Source organism: Arachis ipaensis, chromosome B01 (assembly GCF_000816755.2).
Source record: "Arachis ipaensis cultivar K30076 chromosome B01, Araip1.1, whole genome shotgun sequence".
NCBI classification, from domain to species: domain Eukaryota; kingdom Viridiplantae; phylum Streptophyta; class Magnoliopsida; order Fabales; family Fabaceae; genus Arachis; species Arachis ipaensis.
The window spans coordinates 7,930,175-7,945,881 of NC_029785.2; the positions used below are offsets into that span (position 1 = coordinate 7,930,175).

Here is a 15,707-nt window from a genome sequence, read left to right on the forward strand (position 1 = left end):
ATAAAAATTAAATATCAAAATTAAAAAATAATTTAATAATTTGAAAGCTGACAATTTCATAATAGAATACTAACATTTTTAATTACAAATATAACAAAGAAATAAGTAGCTAATAATTTATTTTAGTGGCTGAATATTCTTTTTAAAACTGTACTACTTACCATTTAGCCAATATATCTGCTGGCATCTCATATTCATATCTAAATCGAAACTCGGCAGTTTCATTTCTTGTTTGCTAAACTAATATCCTAGCATCTGCTGATAAAGCTATTCCAATAAGATAAAGTAAAAGTGAACTTCAGAATATATCATTTTTTTTTGGAAAATTATCCCGTATGGCACTCGAAATAGTGGAATATGATATTTCTTTGTACTAACAAGTATAGTTGTCAGAATCGAACCGGTGATCAAACCGGTCAGGTTACTGGATCATTGGATTACTGGTTCAATCGGTGGGTCACTGGTTGAACCGGTTAACCCGATTCCACATAAGTAAAATGTATAAAATAGCTAAAAACTTAAAAATTAACAGTTAAAAAATATATCTCCAATAACATTTTAATAAATATTAAATCTCAAATCCTAAAAATAAGTAGTAATATGAGAATAAACATAAAATTTAGTACTATTAGTCTATTACATGAACAACTCAATTTAACATAATGAAAATAACAATTCATGGATTATATCCAAGGAGTAACTTCAAAGTCTGGATATCTTTCTTCATCTGACAAATCTGGAGCTACATGTTGATTGGTTTCATTCTGATTTGCATTTTCCACAGAAGTATTATTAGCTTCACCATCATCTCGATCTTCTTCCAGATTCAATTCATCTAGCATTTCAATAATGTTTCACAAATCATAATCAATAATAAGGCAAAATATTTGGTTAAAGCATTACAAAATCATCCCTAACAACAACATACCCAAATCATCTAAAGCTGATTGAAGAGACATATTTGCAAGATCATTCCGTAAAGCATCAACTTCTTCAGGAGTTAAAAATGGTGGTGAATCTTCCATTATCCATTCCGAATGATCCTCAAATGCATCAAGACAAATTGGATCATAACTTTGCTTTCTCATTCGGTTCCTATGTTATCAATTAACTTGATTATTCTTATTATGACTAAAAATTTTAAATAATGCCTTCAAGAAAGAATAATAAAAAGTACCTTTGTTGTAGCCTTAAGTTGTAATGAACATAAACAAGATCATTAAGCTTTTGATGCTCTAACCGATTCCTTTTCTTTGAGTGAATGTGTTCGAAAATGCTCCAGTTACGCTCACAACCTGAAGAACTGCAAGTTTGACTCAAAACACAAATTGCTAACTTTTGCAGGTTTGGTGCTCCACATCCATAAAATTCCCACCATTGATCTTAACATAAAAAGAAAACAATCACAATCATAAAAATCAAATCTTAAACATATCACAATCATAAAAAACTAATTTTAATACAAAATTTATCAGGCATCACTGTGCTTCGCTCACGTATTGCAGACTGTCTCCCAAAGTCTCCTTCAGCATTCTTAAAGATTCTCTTCTCACTTGTCAATTTAGTAATCAAATCAGCATCACCGTAAGCATATCTCTCAATCACATCTAATAGGCCAGAAATTGTTTCTTTGTGCTTGTCAAATTCTGCAGAATTAAATTGAAAAGCTGGATTTAACCAATAACCAGCAGCATGAAGGTTTCTTTTAAGTTGTAAATCCCAACGTGAATCTAAAATCTTCAAATAAGGTTCAACAACCCTCTTTCTTTTTTGAAACCTCTTCACCATGTCTTCCCTAGCCTTATACATAGCTTGATAAAGGAAACCCATTGCAGCTCTATCTTCACTATCCACAATACGCAATACATGAACAAGTGGCTCCGTAAGCTTAACAATATCAGTGCATTGATTCCAAAATTTAGAATCTAAGACTTGATCCACAAACTTTTTTGCTTTGGCTTCTTTAGAGTAAGCTGAACTTGTCTATTCTCTAGATGTCACCATAGCTCTCAATGCATCCTTTTGAGCTAAAATACTTTGCAAAGCAATGAAATTAGTGGCGAATCGAGTTGGAGCTGGACGAAGTATTTCTCGGCCGCCTGTGAACTGCCTCATCAAGTACAAAGGATGGCAGTGATTATAGATATACTTCGTAATCATTGAAGCTTGTGACACAGTTTCAGTCACTTCCACAAACTTTCCAATATCCTGCAACATCAGATTAATACAATGTGCCGCACAAGGAGACCAATACAATCTAGGAAACTATGATTCCAACAACCTTCCAGCAGCAACATAATTTGCAACATTATCCGTCACTACATGTACAACATTCTCAGGACCAACAAATAACACAACATCCCTAAGCAACTTAAACAAAGCCTCAGCAGTTTTCGAGATATGAGAAGCATCAACTGACTTTAGGAAAACAGTTCCTTTAGGGCAATAAACCAAGAAATTAATTAAAGTACGCCTACAACGATCAGTCCATCCATCAGCCATGATAGTACATCCAGTTTGTTTCCAAATCACACGATAACCTTCAATCATCTTCTTTACATCTTCAACCAATTTACTCAACAAATATCCACGAACTCTTTGGTAATTTGGCCCTTTATACCCTGCACCCATATTTGCGATAGCATCGATCATCGGCTGATAATAAGCTGAATTAACCGCATTGAATGGCACAGAGGCATCCATCATCCATCTTGCAATAGCAATATCACACTTCTCCACAATTTCTTTGCTTTTGAGAACACTTTTAATACTTGGTTGAGCTCCAGGTGTTGCTGCTGGTGGAAAAAAGGATTGTAGTCCCTTGAGTTGTTTTCCAACTCCCTTTCTAGAGCTAGGTGCTGGAATTCTTGATGCTTGTTGTTGTCGCATCTCATTATGTTCAATCTCATCAAATTCCCTTTCAACGTCATCACAAGCACCATAACTTTCTGCATATTCTTCTTGAGTTTTCCTTTTCTTGGTTCGAAGATCTTCAATATTTTGGGAGAATTGGTGTCTCACCGCAGCTGGCACCTTTCGACATGCCTCAATATCTCCACCTTTTTCAGCCAAATGATGCTTAACCCGATCAATTCCTCCACCCCTAATAAGCTTCTCGCAATAAATAAATACCAGAGCAGTTTTTCCTTTATCCAAAACTTGTTTACAATGGCCCCATGCAGGATCAGTTTTTCCTCTGTTACTATTTTTTTGGACCCTGGACCTGGAGGGATGGAGCGACGAGCGTCGAGCAGAGAAGAGGGAGACCTGGAGCGAGGAGCGACGAGGAGGCGACTTCAATGTTCAATCTTCGATGGACGGGGTGAGTGGCGCACTGCTCTGGATGCGGTGGTGAGGTGAGTGCCGCGTGGTTGAAGGCTTGAAGCTGACGGGGCGACGGGGCGACGAAGTGGCTGAAAGCCTGAAGCTGAACCAGAGTAGGCGAATAGCAGGGGATGGAGTCATGGCGCCATAGTGATGATGATGGTGGTCTCTCAACTCAAACCGTTTGGGTATGGGAACTTGGGAAGGGAAAGTGGGAAACAGGGGAAGGGGATGGAGGCTAGGGTTACATCGTTGAAACGCAGCAGCTCTGCGCTTTTGTTTTTTGTTTTTTTTTTAAAGAAATGACGTCGTTTTCCATCGCAGAAAAAAAAATTTGAACCGGTCTGGGTTAAACGAAACCCGCCGGTTCATCGGTTCTGATAAAACCCGGCCGGTTCAATACAGGTCTCGCCGGTTCAACTCCTTCTTCGGTTCGATGCCTCACCCGGACCGGTTATAGCACCGGTTCGTTGGTTTTCCGGTCCGATTGGCCGGGTCGGTCCAGTTCTGACAACACTGCTAACAAGTAGCCTTAGACAAATTTGTCATGTAGTGAAATTTGAAGGAAAAAACTAACCTTTTTAATGAACGGAAAATGTGTTAGATGATAAAGAAAGTGTACCGTGGCTAAAAAAAAATATGCTAAATAGATACGTATTTTTCATATATTTTTATATATATAATTATATATTGCGAATATATACCTATAATGATTATTATTTATGGTTATAATTATTAACATTTGTCAATAATAGAATATTTAATAAAAAAATAATACTGAAATTTTTTTTGGCATCCAACTATTATGATAATTACTTCATGTTATCATGTCTTTGAGAATTTTTGTTAAATAATAATTTTAATTGGCAAATTTAGTTTGATTTGTTTACTACTCGTTTAGTGTTTAAAATTTATAAGTTCATATACTAACAAGTATTTTAATATATTTTAAAGTATTATTTAATTATTATTTTGATAATTAAATTATAAAGTTTGATTTGATCAAATAAATCATCTAAATGAAATTTGAATTTATTTTAAAGATTACTTGAAAGTTAAAACATGCAAATATTTTTGCTTATATATCAACTAATATTTTTACTCGTGATAACATTATGGGAATATAAATTTTTTAAAATTACGGTACATTTTATTCTGACAGTACAGATTATGCATAGCACAAAAGATTTATAAAATCAAACTACTTTTACGAAAAAAAGTCCTAGGTCAACAAAAGTCTCTGGCTAAGTACACCAAGGTATCTGTAGATAAAAAATCAAATAATAAGATTTTTAGTTATTATTTTTATATGAAAAGTCTAATTTTTTATTAATAATTAATTTTAACATTCGTTATCTAAAATTTAAAATAATTTAACATGTATGCTTTTACATTTAATTAGGTGTTAATTATTAAGTTTGTTGCACAAATAAAAATAATTAATTTTTATATTTGCTATTTAAAAATAATATTTTTTCTCTCTATGTATATAAAAATATAATTAGATATTAGTATAAAAAAGTTATATTGATAGTTATAAAATTAACTCAAAATTAATATTTTTAAAACAATTGATGAATCTTGATTTTAACTTTTAATTATAACATTAGTATTCTCTCCAAATTATATGTAATAAATATTTGAAAGAAATAAATATTTGAAAGAAGAGAAATGAATATATAGATTAAAAAATAAGCGGTGAAAATTTAAAACTAAATAAAAAACTAAAAAACTATATATGTAATAATAATAATAATAATAATTTTTATTTGAATTATATTATTTTGTTAATTTTGTTTTCTGTAGAACAGAAACGTAGAAAAAATAGAGAATGAAAGAAAAGAGAGAAAAAAATAAAGATGAAGAATGAGAGTGAGAGCGAGTGAGAGTTTGTTAATTTTGGAAGAAAATATTTTATTTTAATTGTAATAAAAAAATATCGGATTACATATTTTGATTTGTCAAAATTACTAATATAAAATATAAATTATATATAGAGTAAAAATGATAGAGAGAAATAGAAAAATGGAGAGATAGATGAGAGAATTTAGAAAGGGAGTTTATTAATTTTGAAAAAAATGTTTTCTCTCAATTGTAATAAGAGAGTGTCATGTGACACATTTGATTGTTAAATTAGATAGTAATACTAATATATGATACATAATATAGGTATATTTTAATTTTAATTTTAATGCAATTAAAGAATGTCATGTTGCACATTTTAATTGTCAAATTAGTAATTAGTCATTTATATTGATAATGATATATAAAATAGATAGAGTGGTTGAAGGAAGAAGATAAATAGAGGAATGGAAGAGGGAGGATAGGAGAATTCTTTAATTTTGGAGGCAAAGATTTGAATTCAATTGCAATGAGATTGGTTGTAAAATTAATAAGGAGAAGAGAAAAATTTCTTAATTTTGGAGGGAAAGATTTGATTCTAATTGTAATGAGAGAGTGATATGTGACACATTTTGGTTATAAAATTAGAGATATATAATAAGTAATAGATATTTTGCTATAAAAAAATTTCAAGCCTTTTATAATTTATTTTTTTCACATCAATCAAGCAATCAAAACTCAATATATAAAATTTTACTTTATTTTATTAAATATTTTTTCTCTCTCCTGATTATCTATCTTTCAACAAATTATAAAAATGATATATAAAATAATAAATTTTAAGATTTTTCACAAATTAAAAAATTTTTAGAGAAATAAAAAAAGGAGCAAAATTAAATATTCTAACATTATTTTCCAATGATTTTTTAATAAACTTTTAATTCTATAAAATTCATGATAACATATGTATTTAAGAGTTAATTTAAAAAAATAAAAAATAAAGTTTTTGTTCGGTAAGTCGGGTACCGGACGGTTCGGGTTGGTGCTTCGATTGATTAGATGGGGTTCGCCTGGTTCTGGTCTGCTGAGGATGAGTGGACGATGTCCCGAGCACTTTGTGTGAGGGGGGTCACCTGCAAAGACACTCTAACGCTCAAGTCAGTGAAGTGTGCAAGCGAGTAAGGGTTGAATGGTATGTAACGTACCTTTTTGGGGAAGGGTAGGTCCTTCCCTATATATATCGTGTCAGAGGTGGGCCCTGTAGGGACAGGCCCACCTTCTTCGAAGCCTCCCTCGCACAGCTGTGGCGAAGCTGTCAAGGACGCGTGTCCGAGTCGGCATCTGAGCATCTCACTCCCGACCGTTCGGGTCGGGTGCTGCCCGGGTCAGGCCGGCCCGTAAATTGTTTGGGCCAGGCCGTAACAGTGCCCCCGACGCGCTAGCAACGACCGTGAGGATCGTTGGTGGCGCGTCATCTCCCCTCTCGTGCGTTGTCGTCAGGTCGGCCGTCCGTGGGGTGGACGTGCCTCTTGTGCGCGTGTCTGTTCGTTGTTGGAACGACCGTTTGTCGCCTCGTTCTTCGTGCAGGGTATTTAATGCTCATAATGGGCTGGAAAATCCCGTATGCAAAGACTATTTTGCCCCCAGGTCTTTTGCGCTTCCTGTGTGGCAGTTTTAAACAGTTTTTGCTTTGATCTTTCCCTTTACACTCTTGCTACTACTATCTCCCTACTATCTCCTTCTTCTTCACTCAGAAAATCTCAGAGCTTCGTTCTAGCATCTCCGTGCATCTTTCCTTCTTCCTTCTCAGTTTTCGCAACCGATTCGGGTAATCTTTGATCCTTTCTCTTTTCTGCTTCATTGTTGCATGTTTGCTGTTTGCATTTCTCCGTGTTCTTGCTGTTTTCGTTTGGTTTTTGTTGCTAGATGACTTTCTAGTGCCAAGTAGATGCTTTAGGGGAGGGGTACCATTCCAGGGTAGGCTTTTAGGTAGCTTGCATGATAGATGACTTTAGCCATGCTTGATCTTAACTGTCGGATAGGATGGACATAGTTTCTGGGTTTTTCCTGGATTCCCGACCTCATAGACTAACGGAGTGGTACCCCCACTGTAGGTATGCCTCGCATCGTTTCCCGGGCTTCTTCTTCCGCCGCGAACTATGACATCTACGCCTGGGTGACTAAGGATTTGAAGGATTCGCCAAATCAGATGGACCTGGAGGAGTTGACGGAGTTTCGGCAAGCCGAGTATCTGTGCGGTGGGATAGACGAGGAAGCCAATTATGACGTCTTCATCCCTGCTCCCCATGAACGGCTATACGAGATTAATTTTCACTCCCCCCGGGTTGCCGACTGGATTTTTTTTTACAAAGCCATGTTCACCCAGGTGGGCGTTCGCATACCGTTTTCCGACTTCCAGATGTCGCTTCTTAATTGGATATCCGTGTCACTGTCGCAGCTTCATCCGAATAGCTGGGCCGCTATTCGCTGTTTCGAGATAGTTTGTGAATATCTTGAGCTGCCGGTGTCTGTGGACGTCTTTCTCTTTTTCTTCAACCTTACTAACCCCCCCCCCCAAAGAGGGGAAAGCGAGGAAAGGGTTCTTGTCTTTTCGATCTGCCCAAGGTCGGAAGATATTCAGCTTGTTCGAGGACTCCTATCATGGGTTCAAGGATAAGTATTTCAAGGTCCGCCCCGTCAAAGGTCGCCATCCATTTTGGTTGTCATTGGAGGGGGAACGCCTCATCCCGACATATTGGAGTTTCGGGGCGGGGTCCAACACCTTCATTAAGGTGACCTATAAGGGGATGTCCCCCTTAAATAAGAGAATTGCCGACGTGTTGTGGGCGGTCTTTGGGAAGAATTACGTGAACCCCCACCTTCTTATGGGTGAACGGGAGGCCGTCAGGAGTTATATTTGTGAGCTGTTTTGTCTTGTACTTTTGTATTGTTTATCATTTAATTTGCTATTGCCGACTTTGCGACTGACGTATTCGTTTCTCTGTTGTAGTGGAGATATCTGCTTCGGTAACCGGGCTTGAAGGTTTAGTCAAGACCTTCTTGGAGGACAGTGATGAGGAGAAGGCTGACGAGCAGGCTACTGGGAAGTCGGAAGGCCCTACCGAGGAGAAGGGGGATCAGGCCATACCTTCGCCTCAGGACGCCGAGATGTCTGACAAGAACTCTGCCGGGGTGAAGGCTTCTCCTATTCCCGAGGAGACGGCCGGTATTGGGCAGTCGTTCTCTATCAATCGGGAGTATGATGATCTGAAGCTTGTCCCTACTCCCAAGAGGCAGAGGGCATCCTCCAGCCCGGAAGGAACTCTGACCGTGATGGAAAGGAATTTCGATGCTGGGGCCTTTATTGACAATCAGCTGATCCCTGGTACGGAGGATCATTTTATTGGTACCGAGCTCGCGGGGCAAGCGAGGTGGATGTATCGCACGCTTCTCCGCGGAGCGGTGATAGCTCGGAAGGCTGAGTTCGAGTTGTCGGGCATGCAAGCGTTGAGAAGGAAGCTCGATACTGCTGCCCAGGCCAACACCGAGTTCAAGGTTCAGGTCGAGAAGCTTCAAGAACAACTGCCCGCGGCGGAGCAGGGGCGCAAGGATGCCGAGGAGAAGGCCACGTCCTTTGAGGAAAAAATGAAGGTCTCCGATGCCACCGTCTCCCGTTTAATCGAGCGAGAGATGACTCTGGAGAGCCAGCTTAGCGCCGCGCAAGGTCGGGCGGTCGCTATGAAGAAGGAGCGCGACCAGGCTGTTTCGTTGGCCAAAGCTGTCCAAGCCGAAGTTGAAGATCTCAAGAGGAAGCATAAGGCGACCAAAGAACAAGGGAAGAACACGATCTTCATGACTGAGGAGGCTCTCAAGGCTCAGGTGAAGATTGTGGCTCCCGACTTCGACACATTAGCGATTGGGGTTTTCAAGACGATCAAGGATGGCAAGATTGTCGATTTGCCGAAGAAATTAGTTCTTGCGCCTTCTGTTTTTTGCCTGGATTTTGTGATTTTGTTGTGAACACTTGTTGAAACTTTGTTTAACAGCATTTTGTTTTTGTTACCATTTTTTCGGTGTGGACTTATTGCTTGTGTCCATTTTGCCGTCTACGTTGGTAACGTGGTTGAAACCGTCTTGGTCTTATTATCGCGGCCGTTAGTTATGGCTATGATCCGACTGGCTCCCGGGGTGATTAGTCCGGGATTGCCGTTGAAGAACGCGATTGTGTGGGATACGTATTGGGGATTAGTAGATTGAAGAATTCAGATAAGTAAACATTAGTCGTTAGCTAAACAAATTCGTGAACATGGTAGATACTTAGTAAAAATAAATTATTGTGGAACTTAAAAGTAGATTATCTAGCTCGTCAGGCCGCTCGGCTGGTGTGCTCGAGCTACGAGTAAAATCTCCTCAGGTTACCTGCATTCCATGTTCTTGGGATTTCTTTGCCATCGAGTCTCTCCAACTTGTAGGCGCCTTTGCCAAGCACTTCTCTGATTCTGTAGGGACCTTCCCAGTTTACCGCCAGCTTTCCTTCTTCTGGGGTTGGTAGCCCGACGTCGTTGCGTCGCAGGACGAGGTCTCTTTCCTCAAATTCCCTTCTGAGAACCTTGGTGTTGTAGCGTAGGGCTATTCTTTGTTTCAGCGCTACCTCTAACAAGTGGGCCGTTTCTCTGACCTCGTCTACCAGGTCTTTGTCCACCGCTTCTTCTACTCTCGCGAGAAGTAACCGCGGGCTCGGCTCGCCGATCTCCACAGGTATCACCGCATCAACCCCGTATGTTAGGTGGAAGGGGGTTTCCCCCGTGGAGCTTTGCTCGGTTGCTCGGTAGGACCAGAGGACCGAGGCGAGCTCGTCGGCCCATACGCCTTTTTTGCTGTCTAGACGTTTCTTGAGACCTAATAAGATGACCTTATTTGCGGACTCCACTTGTCCATTTTTCTGGAGATGTTCAACCGAGGAGAACTTCTATTTTATCCCCAAGCCGGTGAGAAACTCTGCGAACTTCTTGTCAGTGAACTGTGTCCCATTATCCGAAATGACGACCTCCGGGATTCCAAACCAGGTTATTACCTGCCTCCACATGAACTTTCTACAATTGGATGAGGATATGCTGGCCAATGATTTAGCCTCTATCCATTTGGTGTAGTAGTCGATGGCGACTATGAGATACTTGACTTGCCCTGGACCAACCGGGAAGGGTCCCAAGAGGTCGACTCCCCATTGTGTGAAAGGTCGGGTAGACGTCAGTAGGCTCAACTCGGAAGCTGGCGCTTTGTGGAAGTTGGCGTTCTGCTGACACTTCGTGCATTTTTTCACGAATCCTCTGGAGTCATTCATCATTGTCGGCCAGTAGTATCCAGCTCGGATGAGTTTCCTAGCTAGGGCTTTGCCCTCGATATGATGGCCGCAGCATCCCTCGTGGACTTCTCTGAGCACGTAGTCCGTCTGATCGGGGTGCAGGCACTTCAGCAAAGGTTGGCTGAGTCCCTTCTTGAATAGCTGGTCCCGTATGACCGTATACTTGGCAGCTTCCCTTCTTAACACTTTGGCTTTCTTCTCGTCCTCAGGGAGTTTTCCATTTTCCAAGAAGTCGGTGATGTGATCCATCCAAGAAGGGCTTATCTTGGTCAGGTGGAGGGTGACTGCCGACTCTTTCGTGATGCCTTGAATGAGGGAGCAGTTGCCGGTTCCAGGTTTTGTGCTTGTGAGCTTGGATATGAGGTCTGCCCGCGTGTTCCTTTCCCTTGGAACGTGTTGGATCGTGACCTCCTCAAATTGTTTGCTCAGCTCTTTGACCCTTTCTAAGTATTTCTGTAGCAGCGAGTCTCTGGCTTGGTAGCTTCCATTTACCTGCGCGGTGACGACCTGCGAGTCGCTGCATACTTCCAACCTCGTTGCCCCGACTTCCCGAGCTAGGACCAAGCCCCCCAGGAGGGCTTCGTATTCTGCTTGGTTGTTTGATACGGGAAACTCGAACTTAACCGATTGTTCATAGGTGACTCCGGTCGAGCTTTCTAGAATGATCCCGGCACCCCCGGATGTCTGGTTGGAGGCTCCGTCCACATGGAGCTTCCACCGTGTGTCCGCGTCTTCGATTGGATTCCCGGTTACTTCCACTAGGAAGTCTACCATTGCTTGCGCCTTAATAGCATGTCGGGGTTCGTAGCTTAAATCGTATTGGGACAATTCGATGGCCCAGGTCATCATCCTTTCCGCCAGATCAGGTTTTTGGAGTACCTGACGAATCCCCTGATCCGTTCTCACGACCACCTGGTGACCCTGGAAGTATTGTCGTAGTCGGCGAGAGGAGACCAGGAGTGCTAGTGCCAGCTTCTCCAGCTTGCTGTATCTAAGTTCTGCCCCTGCAGTGCTCTACTCACAAAGTAGATCGGTTGCTGGGTTTTCCCTTCTTCCCGCACCAGCACCGCCGCAAGCGCCCCTTCTGTTATGGCTAGGTACATATAGAGTGGTTCTCCGGCTTTGGGCTTACCGAGCACCGGGGGTGTTGCTAGAATCTCTTTGAAGTGGTTGAACGCTTCTTCGCACGTAGGGGTCCATTCAAATGCTATTCCCTTCTTCATCAAGTTGAAGAAGGGTAAGGTTTTTGCTGCCGATGCACCAAGGAATCGGGACAACGCGGTGAGCCTTCCCGTCAGTCGCTGAACGTCTTTGATGCAGCCCGGGCTCCTCATCTGGAGTATTGCTTGGCACTTTTCAGGGTTGGCCTCCACTCCCCTCTGGGTTATCATGAACCCCAGGAACTTTCCGGCCTCCATGGCAAAGGCGCACTTGAGCGGGTTAAGCCTCATGCCGTGTTGTCGGAGGGATGCGAACACATTCTCCAGATCGCTTATGAGATCGTCGAGCCGGGTGGTCTTTGCAAGGATATCATCCACGTAGACTTCCACCGTCTTGCCAATGAGATCGCTGAATATTTTGTTCATCATCTTCTGGTATGTTGCCCCCGCGTTCTTCAGGCCAAAGGGCATCACCCTGTAGCAGTAAGTCCCCCCTGGCGTTATGAACGCCGTTTTATCCTCGTCTGGCCGGTACATCGGTATCTGATTGTAGCCGGAGTAGGCATCCATGAAGTTCAGATACCGGTATCCTGCAGCCGCGTCGACGAGTGCATCAATGTTGGGGAGGGGATAGCAGTCTTAGGGACATGCCTTGTTGAGATCGGAGTAGTCCACGCACATCCTCCATCTCCCATTGTGCTTTTTTACCAGGACCACGTTTTACAACCAGGTCGAATAGTCCAGCTCCCGGATGAACCCCGCTTCGAGGAGGCTGGCCGTTTGCTTGGCCACTTCCTCTGCCCTTTCCTGAGACATTTTCCTCCTCCTTTGGGCCACTGGTTTGGCTTCCGGCTTGATGGCTAGGTGGTGTGACATGAGACCGGAATCTATCCCCGGCATGTCGGCAGGTGTCCAGGCGAATAAATCGCCGTTGGCTCTGATCATTTCCATCAAAGGCTCTTTCAACTCATGGGGGAGGTTTCTATTCACGAACGTGAACTTTTCCTCCGAGTTCCTGACCCTAAACTTTTCCAGGTCCCCTTTGGGTTCGGGTCTGGGTTTGTCGTCAATTCTGGCATCCAAGTCGGAGAGAAATACTCCCGATGCCTCTTTAGACTTCCTTCTCAACGAAAGACTGGCGTTGTCGCAAGCGACTGCCGTTTCCAGGTCTCCCCTCACAGACCCTACTGACCCTTCTTCAGTTATGAACTTCATCACCAGCATCCTTGTGCTGATGACTCCTCCTAGGTCGTTGATGGTCTTTCTCCCCAGGATGATGTTGTAAGTGGTGGAGTCTCGTAAGATCACGAACTCGGCCATTATCGTTCTTCTCCCCTGGCCTTGTCCCAGTGAGGTCGGCATGGTGATTATGCCATCTGGCTTGATGAAATGGTCGCCGAGCCCTACGACGCCGTGCTGGTGAGTCTGTAGGTCGGCGTCCCTTAGGCCTAAAGCGTCGAACACATTGCGGAACATGATGTTCGAGTCTGCCCCGTATCTATAAGGATTCGCTTGACAAGACCGGTTCCTACTCTGGCCGTTATGACCATGGGAGGGCTTTCCCCGATCTCGTCAAACCATTGGTCCTCCAGGCCGAATGAGATGGATGGGAGTTTCTTGGTGCTTCGCGCAGAGGATGAGGAAACCGCGAGGACCTTGGCGTCCTTCTTATGTGCCGACTTCAACCTGGGAGCCGCGTTTCTTGCTGTTACCACGTTTACTATGGTGAGGCCGTGATCGTTCTCTTCCGGCTCTTGGCGCCACTTTGCTGCCTGTGTTCCGTCCTCGCTTTCGTGGCCGCGGTTCCGTCTCCTCGGCTCCCTAATGTGGTGGGTGAACTCAGCTAGCTTTCCATCTCTAATTTCCTGCTCTAGCGCGTCCTTCAAGTCGAAACAGTCCTGAGTTTTGTGTCCGTAGCCCTTGTGATAGTCACAGTAGAGGCTCTGGTTCCCCCCTGTTCGCTCCTTCAGTGGTCGGGGCTTTGACAGGATCCCCTTCTCGGCTATTTGTTGGTAAACTTCCACAATCGGCGCGGTGAGGGGAGTGTAGTTGGTGAACTTCCCAACGCGAGGGAACGGCCTGGGATTTTTACTCGGACCGCCGTCTCTAGCGAGTTCCTTCTGCCTTTTTCCGCTTTGGTGGTGCCGGTTTTGACTGTAGGAGGGTTGCCGTTTATTGGCAGCCACTACCTGGCTGACTTCTTCGTCATTGATGTATTCTCTGGCTACGATTGGATCTCCTGCATCGTCCACACCGGCTTTGTCGTGAGGTGCTTTCTGAAGTCTTCGTTTAGGAGTCCGTTCGTTAGACATAAGCTGGCAACTGAGTCGGTCAGTCCATCGATCTCTAGGCACTCGTCGTTAAAACGATCCAGATATTTTCTTGTCGGTTCTCCGGGCAAGTTGATTGGGTGCTTTGCTTTGGCTATCCTGGTAGTGAATTGGGCTAAGAAGGCGTGGCTTATATCCGAGAACTTGGCCATCGAGCCCTGCGGGAGGTTATTAAACCACCGTATCGCAGGTCCAGCGAGGGTGATCGGGAAAGCGCGGCACCTTACCTCGTCCCCCACTCCTTCCAAGTTCATCCTGGCCTCGAAGGCCGTGAGGTGCTCTTGCGGGTCTTGCATTCTGTCATACCTCATGTCCGTAGGTTTGTCAAAGTGCTTTGGCAGCCGGACTTCGAGGATGGAACGATGAAAAGGGGTCGCGCCTACTATGATAGGTCCGCTTGCTCGCCGTGTTCTCCTTTCATCTTCCCGACGACCATCTTCCCGGTCACGATCAGCGGCGTGGTTTGTGGCACGCTGCCTCCTGTTCCTGATATATATGAGGGGGTTGTGGCGCCTCCTTATGCGTCCTTCCTCCCAGGGGCTTTCAGATTCGGACCTTTGGCTAGCCGCGCGTCGGGAGCGGCTTCTCAGCGGAGAACGGGAGTCGCTCGACTCGGGTGTTTGCTGGCGATGCTCTCGAGCTGCCAATCGGTGCTCTAGATCCTGCATTATGTGACGTAGCTCTTGCATTATCCTGGCGCTGTTGTCGCCGGTTCCCCGAAGGGGCGCCTTTCAAGGGATCGTGTGGTTCGTCGAGGAGGGGATCTTGTGCGCTCCTCGGAGGACGCCACGATGGGTTCCCCTCTCTGCCCGGCTTCTCGCCCTGCTCCTCGAAGGCTTTGTATTACTTCCATTCAGGCGGTCCCCACAGACGGCGCCAATGTTCGGTAAGTCGGGTACCGGACGGTTCGGGTTGGTGCTTCGATTGATTAGATGGGGTTCGCCTGGTTCTGGTCTGCCGAGGATGAGTGGATGATGTCCCGAGCACTTTGTGTGAGGGGAGTCACCTGCAAAGACACTCCAACGCTCAAGTCAGTGAAATGTGCAGGCGAGTAAGGGTTGAGTGGTATGTAACGTACCTTTTTGGGGAAGGGTAGGTCATTCCCTATATATATCGTGTTAGAGGTGGGCCATGCAGGGACAGGCCCACCTTCTTCGAGGCCTTCCTCGCACAGCTGTGGCGAAGCTGTTAGGGATGCTGTCCGAGTCGGCATCTGAGCGTCTCACTCCCGACCGTTTGGATCGGGTGCTGCCCGGATCGGACCGGCCCGTAAATTACTTGGGCCAGGCCGTAACAGTTTTATTGTTAAAAATGGCTTAGAAAAAAATGGCTAGACATAATTCATATAAATCATTGACAGATGGACTCATTGTATATTACAATGAAACGGTAGAAGTTGGGTAAGTTGGACATTTTCATCCATTCCAAACTGAAAAAAGAAAAAATCCGTTGCAGGTTTTTTGTAGACCTTTTGTGATTGATATGCACAATATTTTTATTCATTAAATCTTGACCACATGAATTATTTAATATATATCTCAATGGTTGTAGAAATTGAAATACCATATTCCAAACAAATAGAGTGACATATGTGAACATCTTCCTTTTTTTTTCTTTTTGGTCATAGAATATATCATTTAAAAAGTTATTTATTTCCTCGTAGACCAATTGATGTGATCCCAGCAGCCT

At 43.5% G+C, this 15,707-nt stretch overlaps 4 protein-coding genes across 4 annotated transcripts; all 4 read right to left on the bottom strand.

The window, feature by feature from the left end:
- On the bottom strand, positions 680-2,217 carry LOC110265093. The gene is made up of 4 exons (XM_021107864.1): positions 2,002-2,217; positions 1,497-1,887; positions 1,178-1,382; positions 680-1,095 (listed from the first exon to the last, which is right to left on the bottom strand). Exons 1-4 carry the CDS (start codon positions 2,215-2,217, stop codon positions 900-902), a joined length of 1,008 nt encoding a protein of 335 aa, XP_020963523.1. The 3' UTR covers positions 680-899.
- On the bottom strand, positions 2,266-7,185 carry LOC110265094. Its single transcript, XM_021107865.1, has 3 exons — positions 7,135-7,185; positions 3,224-3,427; positions 2,266-3,111 (listed from the first exon to the last, which is right to left on the bottom strand). The coding sequence occupies exons 1-3, from the start codon at positions 7,183-7,185 to the stop codon at positions 2,266-2,268; spliced, it is 1,101 nt and encodes a 366-aa protein (XP_020963524.1).
- Positions 9,560-11,946, bottom strand: LOC107645570. The gene is made up of 3 exons (XM_016349626.1): positions 11,551-11,946; positions 10,241-11,449; positions 9,560-10,108 (listed from the first exon to the last, which is right to left on the bottom strand). The coding sequence occupies exons 1-3, from the start codon at positions 11,944-11,946 to the stop codon at positions 9,560-9,562; spliced, it is 2,154 nt and encodes a 717-aa protein (XP_016205112.1).
- On the bottom strand, positions 13,137-14,686 carry LOC107645575. Its single transcript, XM_016349631.1, has 2 exons — positions 14,012-14,686; positions 13,137-13,964 (listed from the first exon to the last, which is right to left on the bottom strand). The coding sequence occupies exons 1-2, from the start codon at positions 14,684-14,686 to the stop codon at positions 13,137-13,139; spliced, it is 1,503 nt and encodes a 500-aa protein (XP_016205117.1).